At 36.4% G+C, this 19,557-nt stretch overlaps 1 protein-coding gene across 4 annotated transcripts in view; it reads left to right on the top strand.

Annotated features, from left to right (window-relative positions):
* Positions 1-19,041, top strand: part of LOC102281360 (UDP-glucuronosyltransferase 2A1) — a 59,635-nt gene extending 40,594 nt beyond the window's left edge. Inside the window, exons 2-6 of one of the 4 annotated variants that reach the window (XM_005902044.3) lie at positions 7,430-7,578; positions 10,342-10,473; positions 12,959-13,046; positions 13,445-13,664; positions 15,687-19,041. In XM_005902044.3, the coding sequence (XP_005902106.1) occupies positions 7,430-7,578; positions 10,342-10,473; positions 12,959-13,046; positions 13,445-13,664; positions 15,687-15,966 (869 nt within the window). In that variant the 3' untranslated portion in view covers positions 15,967-19,041. The remainder of the gene's footprint in view (positions 1-7,429; positions 7,579-10,341; positions 10,474-12,958; positions 13,047-13,444; positions 13,665-15,686) is intronic. The other 3 variants (XM_070372483.1, XM_070372482.1, XM_005902045.2) reach the window with 3 other exon arrangements.
* The last annotated feature ends 516 nt before the right edge of the window (positions 19,042-19,557 follow it).

The following is a 19,557-nucleotide window of genomic DNA, read 5'->3' as shown; positions in this document are numbered from 1 at the left end:
AGTAGGGAACCCTTCAGCATCTCTGGGGACACAGCTTTGAGTGTCTATTGCTTAGTCTGCATGTTACTGTGACTGCTGTCAGATGGTGGCTAGAAGGGGCTGAAACCAAGTCTGGAATCTTTATAGAATCTCTAGGTTGCAGATTAGAGTGACTCCCTCTGTGACCCTGAACCCTCGGGACTGCTGGTAGACTGGTTGTGAGGAGACTGGAATTCAGTACAGGAAACTTTCAGGACCCTGAGGTGCAGACAAGAGTGCTTCCTGCCTGGTTGCTCTGCCAGCTGGGCTACTTGAGGACTGTGGCTAGGACAGGAACATCTCAGTTACAGGGCCTTATCAGAATCCACAGTCAGACCAAGTTTGTCCAACTTGCCTCTGGGGATCCCACAGGGTTTGAGCCAGTTGTGGGCCACTTCAAGGTCTACAGCTGGGACAGAGGTCTGGATGTTTATTACTCAATGTGGGGTGAGCATGGCTCCTCTTGATTTCCTTGGCATATGATGCTAGTAACAGAGCCAAAGAGAAACATACTGTAGCTGAGTTCTCAGGGGTACAGAACTTTTTGCCATGTCTGCAGCCTGGAACCCACTCTCTGGGTCAGTCATCTGGTTGCAAGCCTCCCCTCTCAAAAGTCATTGTCTGTCTTGGACTGTACCCAGATTTCACAATCTCCTGTCTTAATCTCAGGGCTCCCACAAGACACATATGTCTGTGAATAAATGCCAAATCATTGCTGTGGGGGGCAGTTGGGGGTACATGATGGATATCTTATTTGGTCATCCCATTCAAAATATCTGGAAGGATAACACCCTCTCTCCTAGTATCTCTTCTGGAAAATCTTGATAATTCTTAGCCCTTTGCTGTTCTAAATAGATTTCTAAAATTAAATGTGAAATTCTAAAAAAATTGTAAAGTTTCATGAATCTTGGGATTTTGAGATTTAGTGAGAAATACAAGGAATTACAGTGAGTCAGTGGGTAAAGAATCCTTCTGAAATGCAGGAGATGCAGGAGACAGGGGTTCTATCTCTGAGTTGGGAAGATCCCCTGGAGGAGGGCATGACAACTCACTCCAGTATTTCACTCCAGTATTCTTGCCTGGAGAATCCCATGGACAAAAGGGCCTGGCTGGCTACAGTCCATAGATTCACTTCATAACTGAAGCGACTGAGCATACAAGCATGCACAAGGAATCTGTAGATAAATTGGAGAGAATGAACAACTTTATGAATTTTGATTTTCCTATCAATGAACATGAGACCTCTATTTATTTTCTATAAAGGGTTTCAGCAAGACTTTATAATTCTGATCTGCATATTTTATGAATTTCTTTTAAAATTATTCAAAAATTATAAGTTGAAATATACAATTTAGTTAAACTTAATTCATACACAGAAATTGTAGTTGCCATTTCATCTTTTTTATATTATTGAAATAATCAAACTCTCACATTCATTCTAATAACAAAACTGTATATTCTCTTGGAATAAACAGAGTTTCAGGTTATCTAAAGAGACATTCAAGAGCAGAGACTCAGAATTGGAAATCACCACAGGAATTAGACCCAGGGTAGGAACATCTGAACTGTAATTAATGAGTTGCTGGAAATTTATTGTGGACAAACTTGAGAGCTTAAAAATCCAGTGGGTCCCCATCTTCAGGTTTAGTTCAGTTCAGTCACTCAGTCATGTCCAGCTCTTTGTGACCCTATGGATTGCAGCACGCCAGGCTTACCTATCACAAACTCCCAGAGTTTGCTCAAACTCATGTTCATTGAGTCGGTGAGGCCATGCAACCATCTCATCCTCTGTCATTCCCTTCTCCTCCTGCCTTCAATCTTTCACAGCATCAGGGTCTTTTCAAATGAATCAGTTCTTCGCATCAGGTGGCCAAAGTATTGGAGCTTCAGCTTCAGCATCAGTCCTTCCATATGAATATAAAGGACTGATTTTCTCTAGGATTGACTGGCTTGATGACCTTGCTGTCCAAGGGACTCTCAAGAATCTTCTCCAAACCTCAGTTCAAAAGCATCAATTCTTTGGCACTGAGCTTTCTTTATGGTCCAGCTCTCACATCCTTACATGACTACTGGAAAAGCCATAGCTTTGACTAGATGGACCTTTGTTGTCAAAGTAATGTCTCTGCTTTTTAATATGCTGTCTAGGTTGGTCATAGCTTTTCTTCCAAGGAGCAAGCATCTTTTAATTTCATGGCTGGAGTCACCGTCTGCAGTGATTTTGGAACCCAGGAAAATAAACTCTGTCACTGTTTCCATTGTTTCCCCAACTATTTGCTGGAAAAATAGTGATGGGACCAGATGCCATGATCTTTGTTTCTTGAATGTTGAGTTTTAAACCAGCTTTTTCATTCTCCTCTTTCACTTTCATCAAGAGGCTCTATAGTTCCTCTTCACTTTCTGCCATATGGGTAGTGCAATCTGCGTATCTGAGGTTATTGATATTTCTCATGGCAATCTTGATTCCAGCTTGTGCTTCATCCAGCCCTGCATCTAGCATGATATAATCTGTATAGAAGTTAAATAAGCAGGGTGATAATATACAGCCTTGATGTACTCCTTTCCCGATGTGGAACCAGTCTGTTGTTCCATGTCCAGTTCTAACTGTTGCTTCTTGACCTGCATTCAGATTTCTCAGGAGGTGGTGGTCAGGTATTCCCATCTCTTAAAGAATTTTCTACTTTGTTGTAGTCCACACAGTCAAAGACTTTAGCATAGTCAATAAAGCAGAAGTAGACTTTGTTTTGAATTTTCTTGCTTTTTCAATGATCCAACAGATGCTGGTAATTTTATCTCTGGTTCTTCTGACTCTTTTAAATCCAGCTTGAACATCTGAAAGTTCTAGGTTCATATGCTATTGAAGCCTAAGTTGGAGAATTTGCTAGTGTGTGAGATGAGTGCAATTGTGCAGTAGTTTGAACATTCCTGGCATTGCCTTTCTTTGGGGTTGGAATGAAAACTGACCTTTTCCAGTCCTGTGGCCACTGCTGAGTTTTCCATATTTGCTGGCCTACTGAGTGCAGCACTTTCACAGTATCACCTTTTAGGATTTGAAATAGCTCACTGAAATTCCATCATCTCTACTAGCTCTGTTCCTGTGGCCACTGCTGAGTTTCCATATTTGCTGGCCTATTGAGTGCAGCACTTTCACAGTATCATCTTTTAGGATTTGAAATAGCTCACTGAAATTCCATCACCTCTACTAGCTCTGTTCTTAGTGATGCTTCCTAAGGCCCACTTGTCTTCGCACTCCAGGATGTTTGGCTATAGGTGAGTGACCACACCATCATGGTTATCTGGATCACAGAAGAACTATACAAAAAAAGATCTTAATGACCTGATCATAGGGGAGTCCCCACAATATTGTGAGATTTCTTTCCAGGAGCTCAACCAATTTTTCATAATAAAAATCAAAGAAATAGCCCTTGTTTCCAGTTAGGGGAAGAGGAAAAGAATCATTTGGAAAGAAATCACAGCCCTCTGTTCATCCTAACAAGGCTGTCCTCAGGGTAAACTAGTTAACTGGTGCACAATGTGCTAGGGATTATCAGAGCCTAACTGACCTGAGGCAAGAATACCTGACTCCAAGCCCCTCTAGACTACTGGATGGAAAAAGGATATACCCAACTTCAGACCATCCTGCCCCATATAAAGTGGGGGAAAAAACAGAGATAGTTTTGAAGAATACAGAGGCTTAGAGTCAATAAAATACTGAGACTAATCTTTGGACCATAGAATGCTTCTCTCCCCAACTCACCACCACCTTTCAAATACCTGTTTACAGTAGTCTCTTACCCAGTATATCATGTCTTGCTATCAAGTGAAAATTACAAGGAACATCAAAAGGCAAAAACACACTTTGAGTAGACAGAGCAATCATCAGAACCAGACATGGCTAGAATGCTGTAATTATCAAAACAAGGTTTGAAATCAATGTTGATTAATATGCTAAGGGATCTAATGGATAAAGTAGACAGTATGTAAGAATAGATGTTCTGTATAAGCAGAGAGATGCAAATCCTGAGGAAAACCAAAAAAGAAGAGATAAAAACATTGTAGCAGAAATGAATTCAAAGATAAAATTTTACTGACATACTTTATAGTAATTTCTAGAGGACAGAAGCTGAGGAATAATTTCTATCACATCCTATGAGAATAGTATGATCAAAATGTAAAAACTAGACAAGGACATTACAAGGGAAAAAAGCTTGTTATATTTGTATTAAAAAGTTTATATAAATATCTGTTGTTAACATAGATGCAGAACCCTCAAAAAATGTTAGAAATTTCTGCTCTGTGAAAGACAATGTCAAGAGAAAGAAATACAAGGCACTGAATAGGAGACAATTTTTGCAAAAAACATGTCTGATAAAGAACCAAAATGTTTTTTAAAAACACTTATAACACCCCAAGAAGAAATCATGAAACCTGATTAAATAGTGGGACAAAGATAATAATGAACTGTATACAAAGATAGAAATTTGACAAATAAGTATATAAAAAATACTCCATGTAATTTTTTGGAAAGAGATGCAGATTATAATAATAATGAGATAACCACTGCACATCTATTAGAATGGCCAAAATGCAGATCACTGACAACTCCAAAAGCTCGAAGTTGTGGAACAGGAGCTCTTATTATTGCTTATAGGATATAAAATGGTGCAGTCACTTGGGAAACACTTGGTGCTTTCTTATAAAAGTAAACAAATTCTTGGTATCACACTTCTTGGTATTTACTCAAAGGAACTGAGAACTTATGTTTACACAAAATGTGATGTTTATAGATATTTATAGAAATTTCATTCATAACTGCCCAAACTTGGAAGAAACCAAGTAGTAAATGAATAAACTGTGGCAGATCTAAAGAAGGAATATTATTCAGCTCTAAAAAATGAATTATAAAGTCCCAGAAAAACATCAAACCATGGGAGCACCTTTAGTGCATACTATTAAGGAAAAATCCCAGGCTGAAAAGTCTATATACTGAATGATTCAAACTCTGATATTCTGTAAAGGCAAAACTATGGAGACAACAAAAAGGTCAATGGTTGCCAGGATGTGGGATGAAAGTGGGGGATTAATACGCAGAGCACAGAATAATTTGGGAACAGTGAAAATACTCTGTATGATACCATAATGACTGATATATGTCTTTATTATTTGCCTAAGACAACCCAATTTATACTTGGTGTTAATTATTTTGTAAACCATGAACTTTGGGTGATTATAATCTTTCAGTGTGAGTTGATCAACTGTAACAAATGTACCATTCTATTGGAGATGTTGATAATGGGATAGTCTATGCAAGTGTGAAGACAAGCATATGTGGGAAATATCTCCACTTTTCCCTCAATTTTGCTATCATCTAAAATTGCTCTAAAAATAAAGTATTAATTCATAGATTGTGATACAGAAATCATACATGTTAGTTTTCTCGCATGTCTTTAAAAAAATAGTCTATGAAGCCCAATAAGGTTGTCTCTGGATTAATATCTACAGCTTGCATGAGTTACCACTGAGAGATTGGTACCTGTCTTCTGCTGAATACCTCAGTCTGTCTCATCTACAATATGGCATTTTGTCATACATTTAGGCTCCCTCTAAGAATTCTTTGAAACTAAAAGGTATCTCAGTAGACTCGTCATGAAGGTTAAAATAATAGATTCAAACAGCAACAATATTTCCATGGTAGTTCAAATTTAGTGGCCATTGACCAATTATTTGTAAATTTTCTATTGTGTTTATAACTCAATTTGTGTAACAAAATAATAACAGAAAAAAAGATCGGTGGTAAATTTTAATTCCATATTTTTGTCTTACAGGTCTTCATCATAACATTTAGAATGTCTTAAGAAACTTACAACTTTTTCATACTTTAGCACACTTTTGCTCTTGTGTTGATATGTATTCCATACTGTGCATAACCGCTTCAAATAGACAATTTTAGTATACTAAGTACTTTAGTATACTAAAATACTTTGAGCTATGTCTCTCAAAAATGTTTTGCACAATAATTTCTCCTAAGAACTCAATAATCAAGACAGGATGTCACACACATGGAGCAACACATCTAAAAAACATAAGCATGTTTGTGGGGAAACTGTGATGCTTTGTTTTCATCCAGTCTTTGGCAATTTCAAGTGGAATGTCCTTGGAAATGGCTTTTTTATTATCAAGTTAAATCATTGCCTATATAACTTCAACTGAGCAAGTGAGCACGCACATGCGCATAAGACTTCTGACATATATCCAAGCACTACAAAGTAGCAACAATTCTTTAAAAGGCTATTCAACCTGGAGTACATAAAAGCACCATTTCTGAATAGAATCTTTAAGAAAGGAACACTCTAGTCTGAATTTTTCTTTACTTAGATGCAACACATGTTTTTTGTGTGTACAAATGATTGACTTAGTAATTTGCAAATACTTGTTCTTTACAAATCTCCTAAAATGAATATTTAGAATCTGTCCTTTTCATAAAACATCATTTCAAGGTGACACTCAAATGTGTGATACTAGTAATGCATGCATGTATAATCTGCATTCCAAAGGGGGTTGTATTAGGTTTAAGTTACTCAGGGATTTCCTATGGAGAAAATAATAGCAAATCAATGAGATCTGACTCAGCAAGACAAAGTAAATTGATACTGGTGGGATTCTTCAACAATGTGCATGAACCCAAAACTGTAACAAGCGGAAAGGTAGAAAGATAGTCCTGAGTGGAAATTAGAAAACCCCTGAGAGCTGATTTGGTGTTTATGGTGGTTTTGTTGCTAAGTGATGTCTGACTCTTGTGACCCCATAGACTGTAGCCTCCCAGACTTCTCTGTCCATGGGATTTCCCAAGCAAGAATACTGCATTTCCTTCTTTAGGGGGTCTTCCAGACCCAGGGATCAAACCCACAGCTCTAGTATTTGTCGGTGGATTCTTTACTGTTGAGTCATCAAAGAGGTCCTTTGTGTTAATAGGATGCAGCTAATCTGCCATCTGCCATTTAATTGGAGAGAAACCATGTGTATGAAATCCATCAGTACTTAGAGTTGTGGTTAAAATTTTTGATTGAATTTATTTCCTAAAAGAACTTATTTTTGTCAAAGAATTATATTTTTATTTGATTTTATTGAGTTTATTTTATTTTACATACTACTGTTCTTTTACTACCCAAACATTCTTTCTCCCTCCATCTCACTTCTCATACCTTCCTGTCTACCTTTCTATCTTCTTTCCTTTCTTCCTTCCTTCTCTTCCTCCATCTTTCATTAATATTTTAAATTTCACTTCCTTTTAACATCTAAATGTGATAAGTAATCAAGAGTTCCTTCATAGCACATCAGAAAATTAGTGGTGCAATTTTTTCCCAGCAAATATGTGTGCTAATAAGTTCAAGCCTACTTCTTTCATTTTCTCCAGGAAGACCCACTACACTATGTGAGACCATGGGGAAAGCGGAGATTTGGCTCATCAGGACATACTGGGATTTTGAATTTCCTCGTCCATACTTACCAAATTTTGAATTTGTAGGAGGATTGCATTGTAAACCGGCTAAACCATTACCTAAGGTAGGTCTATTATAGTGGAAAGCTCTTTCGTACTTTATATAATACTCTGATTTTCCTCTAAAGCTTGCAGTATCAATGACAGAGATATGCTTGCTGCTGAATTACTTCAGTTTTATACTTTAAATCTATTTTCAAAATCATAAGAGGAGTCTCTTATGAATAATTTTACCTTTTTTTACTTGAATACTTAATCAGAAGGATGAAATCTTCCAAGTGGCATGTTAAAAATATCAGTGTGTCCGTAGTACAGACATTGGGTTGAAAAACAGGAAGCTAGAACCTTGGCTATCACTAAGGAGACTGCTGCTGTCTTCCTAAGAAGCATGATGCAATTATAAATAGGGACATTTACTATGATCATTTGAGTGATAAAGATGCTTTCATAAAAGCTAAGTGTTGATAGAAGACATGGAACCAGACAGGGCTTCTTGGAGAGCAGTAGACTTTACTGAACCAGGAAAGAATTGATTGAAAAAAATTTTTTGAGATGACAATGATATGTTCAATTTCAAATTCACTTTAAGAAGTCAAAGGAAATTTCAGGTGAAGATTTCTAAAAATCATCTGGTTAATACAAGATTTCAGTCTCAGCTGAGAACACTGGAAATAAATTTGGGAGTCATTAATGTAAATTAGAAATCATATAACTGAGAAACCAAAATGCTGAATTGGCTCTTTATAACTATGATACCAGGAATTTTTTGGGGGTAAAAAAGAAAATCATGCACCCATATTCCAATGTTAGAAAGAATTAATAAGGAGTGCCAGAAATATCAGAAGAAAACAATATTTAGAAGCATAAAAAGAGAATAGTAGGTAAACAAAATAAGAATATTGTACTTGACTATATTCATCAATAGGCAGTGAAGAGACAGATATTTATTTGCTTGTGTTGTAGGTAAATGAGCATACTCTTTGTACAAGAGGGCAGGTTAAATGATGTTCCCATAAGAGTTCTTGATTTCTCTTTAGGGGAAGATGGATACTGAAGTTTAAAATTTCACTTCCGGATTGTGAATATGTGTTTCACGCCAATAGGTTATAGCTAAAAACAAGCTCCATTGAGTGTTATTACTGGAGATAAGAAACCAATATCTAAAATAAATAAAGGTACAGAAAGATGCATGACATATTCCATGGCTCACTTGCCACATCATTGTGTTTATCGTTCCACTCCCACTTTTCACATGCAGGCTATTTCAGAAAAATGGCTCAGACATGTTTCATAAGAGGGGAAATGTATTCCATTCCAAAACTCAGTTATTAATATAGATATTTCAGAAATATGAATACCAATCATGGCTTATCTTTCTCATGAAAGAATTATGCCAATCACTGGACACACAAAATAGAAAAGCAATGAAATTAAACTAAGAAACCAAATCAAACAGATAAGTGTATAATTCTTATACACAGGTATGTGTGTCTATGCCTTTGTGTGTGTGTGTGTGTGTATGTGTGTGTGTGTGTGTGATGTTTTTTTATTCAATCACTGTCTATGTAGGGAGATGAATCATAGAGATAAAACACCAATTCCTAGGACATCAGGTATTCTCTTAATTTTAACTGAGCTAAAAAGAGTGATCTGCTTTTGTTTATGGCATTGTCCTTCCCTTGGTAATTTTACTAGCCTGTTTTAACTGAGAAACACCAGTGACTGCAGGATAACCATGAATAGTTACAAAGAGATGACACGTATCTAGAAGGTGACATTCACATAGATAATGAGGAACCTCAATCCCAGACTTTGCTGTCCCCAATTTGCACAACTTCCCAGGTGATGCTAGAGGTAAAGAACCCACCTGCCAATGCAGGAGACCAGGTAAGAAATGTGAGTTTGATCCCTGGAGGATGAAATGGCACCATGGTGGGCTCTAGTCCACGAGGTCGCAAAGAGTTGGACATGACTGGAGCAACTTAGCATCCAAGTGATCATCAGGAGAATTTTATTTGCAGAGAAATGTATAATTTACTTCTGTTCTAAGACTCACATTTTGGGCACATTGTTAGTGTCACACTCTTGTGAAACAGAAGCACTGTGTCATAAGTGTTATAATGACTGTAACAGGAATTTCACTCCATTATCTTTTTTCAAATATATTACTATATATAGCAGTTGTTTAAAATCATTTTAGCCCTATTAAACAGGGAAATAATAAACATGAGGAAAATATCCTAAATGCCTAACAGGAAGCTAAAGTTATTCAAAAGGTATTGACTGTAAACTGGGATGCTAAAAATTTTAAAAGCCTAATTCAGAATCCTTCTTTGGGCTTTCTTCCAAAGAATATTTTTACAAGTTTGCAGATAGGTCTGTTGGTTCATAAAATTAAACTTTGGGAGTAATAGTTCCATGTACCATGAGAACATCTACCATTTATCACCTATTAATTTTGTATAATGATTTGGTTTCATGTTTTTATTGTGTAATCACCCATTGTATATTTAGCCCATCATTTCAGAAATACATTTCCTCCTAACAAGACTAGATGGTTCTATATGGCAGAAGACAGAGTCAATCTAACAATGTCCCTCACACATCTCTTGAGTCTTCCAATTTAGAAGTGTAAGAGAGTCTTTTCCCCCCTGTGATTGGCACTTATGTAATAAACATAATTTTGTTGATGTGTTCAGTTGTTCAGTCACATCTGACTCTGCAACCGCATGGACTGCACTTCTCTGTCCTTCACTCTCTCCCAGAGTTTGCCCAAACTCATGTTCATTGAATTAATAGTGCAATAAAATATAATCTTATCCCTGCAGGAAATGGAAGAATTTGTCCAAAGTTCAGGTGAAGATGGTATTGTGGTATTTTCTCTGGGGTCAATGGTCAAAAATCTCACAGAAGAAAAAGCCAATCGCATTGCCTCAGCTCTTGCCCAGATTCCACAAAAGGTTAGTATAAACTCCAATTCTGGTGAGCAGAGTCACTTTGCAATTGTAGAGAGTGGGTGGCTTTTAGTATTCTTTCCAGATAAAAGTTGTAACTCATCCTTCATGAAACAAAACTGGCACCACCTTTAAGTAAAAATGTTTCAAAAGATTCAGATGTATTTGGGACACACTTTACCACTTTCTTACTGAACCTTCACATTACTATGAAAATACATCTTTTCATGAAGTCATTTATTTTCAATGAAATAGAGATGAAATGTTAAGATCTAGTAATTTTTTCATATCAGAACTTATTAAATGCCATATACTCTGCCACATCTTTTATACACATAATCTTATTTAATTCTTAGATTGCCCATTATGACGTAGCGGTTTCCACTGGTCACATAGACATCCTAGGAAACTGAGGCTTATAGGGGTGAAATAATATGCTGAGGATCACACAATGAGTATATGGTAGTATTATGTCTGTTGGACTCCAGGGAGCACAGCTTTAACCTCTCTGTTATTCTGCTGGCCATACTGTTCAATCCAGAAAAATGAATACACCATCCCAACCATGGTCTTTCAAAGAGGACAGGAAAGATTCCTTGAAAGATCTGAGAACCAAGTCACCTTAGTAATGGGGAAAAAACCCAGAAAGTTCAGTTCCATCTTCAAGGAGCATACAGCCAAATAAAGAGACTAGATCAACATACATACTAATGGGAGAGTGGCCCAGACAGATTAAACTGACTGTCTAGATATGTACTCATTTATTTAGACAGCTATACCTCAGTCAGTTGGTACACGTACCCTATTGCCTTCAGTTCAGTTCAGTTGCTCAGTCATGTCCAACTCCTTGTGACCCCATGGTCTGCAGCATTCCAGGCCTCCCTGTCCATCACCAACTCCCAGAGTTTACTCAAAGTAATGTCCGTTGAGTCGGTGATGCCATCCAACCATCTCATCCTCTGTCGTCCCCTCCTCCTCCTGCCTTTAATCTTTCCTAGCACCAGGGTCTTTTCCAGTGAGTCAGCTCTTCGCATCAGGTGGTCAAAGTACTAGAGTTTCAGCTTCAGCATCTCAGTTCTTCCAAATGAATATTCAGGGCTGATTTCCTTTAAGATGGACTGGTTGGATCTCCTTCAAGTCCAAGGGATTCTCAAGAGTCTTCTCCATCACCACAGTTCAAGAACATCAATTCTTTGGCACTGAGCTTTCTTTATGGTCCAGCTCTCACATCCATACATGACTACTGGAAAAACCATAGCTTTGACTAGATGGACATTTGTTGGCAAAGTAATGTCAACTTTACTTTTCAATATGCTTTTCAATATGCTGTCTAGGTTGGTCATAGCTTTTCTTCCAAGGAGCAAGTGTCTTTTAATTTCATGGCTACAGTCACCATCTTCAGTGATTTTGGAGCCCAAAGAAATAAAAGTCTGTCACTGAGTTCACTGTTTTTCCATCTATTTGCCATGAAGTTATAGGACCACATGCCATGATCTTAGTTTTCTGAATGTTGAGGTTTAAGTCAACTTTTTCACTCTCCTCTTTCAATTTCATCAAGAGGCTCTTTAGTTCTTCTTCATTTTCTGCCATAAGGGTGGTGTCCTCTGCATATCTGAGGTTATTGATATTTCTCCCGGCAATCTTGATTCCAGCCTGTGCTTTATCCAGCCCAGTGTTTCTCACGATGTACTCTGCATATAAGTTAAATAAGCAAGGTGACAATATACAGACTTGATGTACTCTTTTCCCTATTTGGAACCAGTCTGTTGCTCCATGTCCCGTTCTAACTGTTGCTTCCTGACCTGCATACAGATTTCTCAAGTGGCAGGTCAGTTGGTCTGGTATTCCCATCTCTTGAAGAATTTTCCAGATTTGTGGTGATCCACACAGTCAAAGGCTTTGGTATAGTCAATAAAGCAGAAGTAAATGTTTTTCTGGAACTCTCTTGCTTTTTTGATAATCCAGCGGATGTTGGCAATTTGATCTCTGGTTTCTCTGCATTTTCCAAATCCAGATTGAACACCTGGAAGTTCGTGGTTCATGTACTGTTGAAGCCTGGATTGGAGAATTTTGAGCATTAATTTACTAGTGTATGAGATGATCTAGTTCTCTTAAATTAAAAAAAAAACTTACAAATTATTTTAATTTACCCTTTCAGAATATCAAGTGGTATTTGCTGTTTTCAGATTTTGGTATAGACTTTTTCTTGAAAAACTTTCTTCACAATATTTTTTGTTTTTGATTTTTAAGTTAAAGTTAACTGCCGTAAAAGGTACACATGAACATGTCCATTGTTTGAAACTTTTAATAAACTTCTGTTTACTTCATATAACATCTCAGCACAGGCTTTCAAACAGCAAAACAAAGAAACAAACAAAAAAACTGGTATGGACTATATGATTTCTAAATAGCTCTATAGCCTTAAAATGCCTTAATTTTGTTTGTTTGTTTGTTTGTTTTTACTTCACAACTAAAGCACTGTCTTCCACAGGTTTTATGGAGATACAAAGGAAAGAAACCTGCCACATTAGGAGCCAATACTCGGCTCTATGATTGGATACCACAGAATGATCTTCTTGGTAAGACCAAGGAAATTCAATAAACAAGTGAAATATTTAAATTTCCACATTTTACTTGCACTTTTGAAGCAAATATAATTAAAGAATTGGTCATTTATTTTAGATTGATACTTCCTCTGATTCTCAAAAGGGGATCTTCATTTTAAGACTCTCATCATTCTTTAAATTTCAATCTCAGTTCAGCTATTACCTCTTCAATAAGTCTTTCCAGACAATGCAAAGGGGATTAATTTTGCCTTTTTCAGGGGTCATGGTATTTTTGAGGTAGAAATTACCCATGTTTTCAGCTTTCATAGAAAATATTGCTTTCTTCATTGAGTTATCCAAGAGTTTTTACCCCATGTTTTTCTGAAATTCTGTTAATGTTTCACCCACATCTCATCTAATCTCCTATCTAGGTCATCCCAAAGCAAAAGCATTTATCACTCATGGTGGAACCAATGGGATCTATGAAGCTATCTATCATGGGGTGCCTATGGTGGGAGTCCCAATGTTTGCTGATCAGCCTGACAACATTGCTCACATGAAGGCCAAAGGAGCAGCTGTGGAAGTGAATATAAACACAATGACAAGTGCAGATTTGCTCAATGCCTTGAGAACAGTCATTAATGAACCTTCGTAAGTACTACTATTATATTTTATTGTGTGTGTGTGTGTGTGTGTGTGTGTGTGTATTTGGCTGTACTGGGTCTTCATTGCCTCTCACAAACTCAATAGTTGTGGTCTGCAGGTTTAGTTGCCCTACAGTACTACCACTTTTAAAGGCTTATCTTTAATTATTTTACCTGTGATACTCAAAAATGTCCAATGTTTCATGCATTTTAAACTAGTGTATTTTCAAATATAAATAACAACTGCAACATTATCATATGAGAACCATTTTATTACTTCCTCTCCCAAACTGCTGAAGCTATTGGCTGAAATTGTAAAACAAAACCAAGATTTCAAATATTCTATTAGTGCTTTCTCAAAAAAAATAATGCTGGTGATTATGTAAATTCTCAGATCTTTTCCTGGACAATCTGCTTATGGACTTCCTAGTAGGTATTTTCTCTCAGTATAGGGTTATTTACAATCTTGATCTGGAGTAATTTCAAAACTATAATTCACACAAGGCCAATATACGTTCTTGGAAAAATGAGGCAATTCATTTACAACTGACTTATTCCATCTTTTTTATATGTTTGTGTTTTACCACATTCTGTAAAGAATGTATTTCTTCCACTCCCTTCCTCATAACTCTTAACATGGTATGTGACCAGCAAAGTTCATGTCACAGCAAGAATTAACATTTTTTTAACCTACCTGTGGCTTTTCGTTCATTTAGCATGTGACATGCATCCTATACTTACTTTTTTCTTCAACTGGAAGGAGATTTTTTTAATACTCAGATAATGAACAGAAGATTACTATATAGATTATTAAAAATTGCTCCTAAAAACTAATCAGAAAAAATAAAAATCTAGTAGAAAAGTTTGAACAAGAATTTTGCAGAAAAGGAAATATGAATTGGTTATAAGCATTTTTTCATTAAAACCTCATCCCTAAATAGATAAAGTCAAATTAAAACCAAGAGATAACATTTTATACTTACCAGATTGAAAAAAATAAAGAAATTAAGAAATCTGGCAAAACTATTGACCAGAATGTGGAACAACTGAAATCCTCAGAAACTTGTCTTAAAATTATAAATTGATATAACCATCTTGGAAGATGATTTGGCGTTAGCTAGTAGTAGCTCAGATGGTAAAGCATCTGCCTGCAATGCAGGAGACCTGGGTTCGATCCTTGGGTCAGGAAAATGCCTTGAAGAAGGAAATGGCAACTCACTCCAATATTCTTGGCCTGGAGAATCCCATGGGCAGAGGAGTCTTGTGGGCTACAGTCCATGGGGTCACAGAGTCAGACACGACTGAGCAACTAACACACACAGTGACATCAAAGTCATGAACAATGTGAAATTCCACTTCTAGAGAAACTCTTGCCTTTGCTTTGTGAGCTTGAACATGCCACAAGTGTACAAAGGAACATGGTCTATAATAGAAAAAGAAACTGAAATAACTCACTGTCTATCAACAGGGCTGCTGAGTAAATCATGGGGTATATATCTAATGCAATACTACACAGTAGTAAAAAATAAACCATGAATAAACCATCAATACAGACAAATTTCACATACAATATTGAGCAAGAAAAGCAACTTCTTAAAAATACGTATTAGATGATATTTCTTATTTAAAGTTCAAAAGCATGGAAACTAAATGCAAACAGGGTAAAACTACAAAGCAGTGTGTGGCAATAATAAACATGCATTCAGTCTTTACCTCCATGGAAAAGAGAGAAATGTGTTTGGAAAGGAATCTTCAGGGTAATACTTTTAATTAATTATTCTTTCTACCTTATGTATACATGTATCCTGTTAAGTACAGGATAAATTTAATTTTTAAAAAATATTGAAAATTGTATGTGTAAAGTTCTTTTAGCTCTGAAGGGAGGAATCCTCCTAACAGACGGTAATGTATAAATTAGAGTCATGACTGTAGAGAATAAAGCTTTAGGATAAAAGCTATGAAATACTACTATACTTACCTTAAATGAAAACAAAACTCTATATATAATTTCCATGTTTTTGCCTACCAGTTATAAAGAGAATGCTATGAGGCTAAAAAGGATTCACCATGATCAGCCTGTAAAGCCCCTGGACCGAGCAGTCTTCTGGATCGAATTTGTCATGCGCCACAAAGGAGCCAAGCACCTGAGGCCAGCCGCCCACAACCTCACCTGGTACCAGTACCACTCTCTGGATGTGATTGGGTTCCTGCTGGCCTGTGTGGCAACAGCTGTATTCTTGGTCATAAGATGCTGTCTGTTTTCTTGTCGAAAATTTGGTAAAACAGGAAAGAAGAAAAAAAGAGAATAGATCTTTCTAAGTTTGCCAAAGGCTTGCATGGGCACTTCTGTTCATTCTAGCCACAATGACCGTAAATATATCTTCATCTTATTTCCAGAATTCCATTCGTCTCTACCTTAACATAGATATAAATTCTAGAATTCAACAACAGCATTAACCATGGGGATGTTCCATTCTTTCTTTATCTTTTCCCATCTGGCTTTACTCTCTTCCTCAAACATTCGTAAGAAAGGTACACAAATAATTTTATGTTTGTCTATTCATAGTATCAAGCTTCCGTGGTGGCTCAGAAGGTAAAGAATCTGCCTGCAGTGCAGGAGACCTGGGTTTGATCCCTGGACTGGGAAGATCCCTGGACTGGGAAGATCCCCTGGAGAAGGGAATGGCAACCCACTCCATTATTCTTGCCTGGAGAATTCCTTGGACAGAGGAGCCTGGTAGGCCAGATACAGTCCATGGAGTTGCAAAGAGTTGGACATGACTGAGTGACTAACACTTTCACTTTCATTCATAATATTAATTTTTTCTTTATTTTTAACTTTAAGTTATATGCTGACTGACAATATATTGAATCCTGTGGAAAACATAATGTACTTACACAAATGTAAGTAAGGGCTGATAGATGCAGAGAACACAAAGAATAAAATTCACAATATTTGCTAGAACATACGAATTAGAAAACCATCATAGGATACTAGTCTATTACAAGAAGAGTAATGATTTTATTTGTCATAAAAGACTTTCTGCTTGCCAAGTGTTACTGAGGTCAGAGCATGAATTGATAATAACTGTGATGGCATATCACACCAGGGACAGTGAAAATCTACAGATTTTCATTAAACACATAGATAACCATACCTACATTCCTGACTTTAGTCAGAAAATATTCTTGTGTACCATTTTGTACAAGAGACTGAACACTGCCTTCAAGCAAGAGATCTATTGAATTACTGGTTATTTTTTCTCAAGGGCAGAGAATGTCAGCAGTATGTTAAGGAAGAAGAGATAATTTTTAGAAAAAATAGCAAGAAATATAGAAAACATTTTAATAATTTTATGAAAATTGTAACTTATAGTACAATGGATAATCTTGAAGTTAAGGTCCAATTCATTATATTTAAAAATTGTTAATGCTCATAATCTATAGCCACTATAATCAAAAGTGTCATTTTATGTCAAAAAATAAATATTTACTTGATTGATACAATTATTATAATAGTTTTCAGTCTCTATTTTCAATAAATTTAAATTTATCAATTAATTGTTCAAGGATATGAGATGTTAACAAACCTATTCAACCAAGGATTGTTGTTGTTGTTTGTTGCTAAGTCATGTCCAACTCTTTTGCAATCCGATGGACCATAGCCTTCCAGGTTCCTCTGTCCATGGAATTTTCCAAGCAAGAATATTGGAATGGGTTGGGATTTCTTTCTCCAGGGCATCTTCTTGACCCAAGTTTTGAACCCAAGTCTCCTGCCTTGTAGGCAGATTCTTTACCACTGAGCCACCAGGGAAGCCCCTCAACCAACTATACGCTGTAGTAAATATGTATCAATGCAAAGCACTAAAGAGGAATAGTTATATTGGATTCAGCTTTGCATTAATTTAACAAATGCATTAAAGATTTTACTTTCTTTATCCATTATAAACTTAATGACACATTTAATTGAAGTTTTAATTTCAATATTTGATATATAACTGAAAAAAATAAATGGCATCCACAGGCTTACTGAACTTTTAAAAACTCTTATTCATTTTAATATGGTATATTGAAAATGAATTCCAATTTAAAAATAATTATATCACTGAAGTATTTCCTCTTGAATATGGGGCCTCCCAGGTGGTATAGTGGTAAAAATCTGCCTGCTACTTCAGGAGATATAAGAGATGTGATTTCCATCCTTGGGTCGAGAAGATCCCTGGAGTAGGAAGTGGCAACCTGCTCCAACATTCTTGCTTAGGAAATCCCATGGACAGAGGAGCCTGGTGGGTTACAGTCCATGAGGTCGTGAAGAGTTGGATGTGAGTGAGCACACGTGCACACACACTCAAAAATGTACAATACTGAAAATGAAAATAAATTTTACAGATTTATTGTGAAGGATAAATATGTATTTGTTAAATGTTATCTTTCTAAAAAGGCGAGTCATCCTGATATGTTTTGACTTTAACAATCATGTTTTGAGAACAGATATTTGTTTGCTCTATTCTCAATTTATTTTTGCTAATTAGAATGTAGCAAATAGTTTAGGTCTCATGAGAGCTGGGCTGGCCATTCCTGACCAGCTGACCATGAACACTGTCTAAGTGCAAGCACCCATTTGGTTTCTGAGATTGGACACCCATTACATACAGGACTAACTTCAGCTCCAGAGCTGCTGCTTGCCTGATAGCTCCCTTTCTGACCCTAGTTATCTATAGGTTTCTTCCTTTGCCTGAGAATCTCACTAATCTCTTAGAATGTTACTGCTATCTTTAGTGAGAATTGAAACTATGGAGGAAGAAACAGATGGTCAAAGATATAGAAATGGAAGCAAAAAGCAATTGCTGAAGACGTGGTCTCAAGCCAGGAAAAGAATGATGATGAAATATAATTACCATCTTCCCCCATTGCCTAAATACAGCTAGAAGCTACAGAGTAGAGGAATTCAATTAATACACTGTACAGATGTGAGCATCCTGAGATATAAAATTTGAAAATAAAATTGAGGATATTAGGTCTGGGGAGATAAATGAAGAATAAAGCATTCCAGGATCACCATTATGAGCAGATTCAGAGGAAGCTTTGAAGCAAGAATAAGGAAGAATGACTAGTTATTAGGAACAAAACTGGGGGTTCTTTCTTAGAAAACCAGGAGAGGATGATGCTTCAAGAATGAAGGGATGAACAATTATGAAATAAACATTCTAATTGATGCATGGTATAAAACCAAGGAACTTGTTAAAATCCATTAATTTCAAAATAAACATGAATTATCAAGAAAGAGACCAATGCATCCAATTTTACAGATACAATCATTTACTTAAAATTTTAAAAATTATTAATTGAATAATCATGAGAAGTAATAACAGCTCAATAAAATGAACAGCTCTGAAAAATTATATGAGTATTACAATTCATTGAATATATTTTCTTCAGCTGTTTTGTTTGGTGATTTATGTATATTTCTCTAGTACTTACAACCCTCTCATACAGACATGTTCAATTTATTAGAATGAGTAAGAAAGTCATATGCATTTAATATAACTTTGTGGAAATATATTAATTTAAAACAGTAAGTGAAAAAGAGGATGTTTATATATAACTATACATATTTATTTACATGTTTGCTTGATATGTACTCAAAATTATGCATGCTAATACAGGGCTTCTCCATAGCTCAGCTGGTAAAGAATCCACCTGTAATGCAGGAGACCCTGGTTCAATTCCTGGGCTGGGAAGATCCCCTCGAGTAGGCTATGGCAACCCACTCCAGTTTCTTGCCTGGAGAATCCCCATGGACAGAGGAGCCTGGCAGGTTACAGTCCATGGGGTTGCAAAGAGTTGAACATAACTGAGCAACTAAACACAGCACATATATGCTAATGACAACTACTAGA

Source organism: Bos mutus, chromosome 6 (genome assembly GCF_027580195.1).
Source record: "Bos mutus isolate GX-2022 chromosome 6, NWIPB_WYAK_1.1, whole genome shotgun sequence".
Classification (NCBI taxonomy): Eukaryota; Metazoa; Chordata; class Mammalia; order Artiodactyla; family Bovidae; genus Bos; species Bos mutus.
The sequence above is the reverse complement of the archived record's forward strand: the minus strand, read 5'-3'. Positions and strand labels throughout refer to the sequence as shown.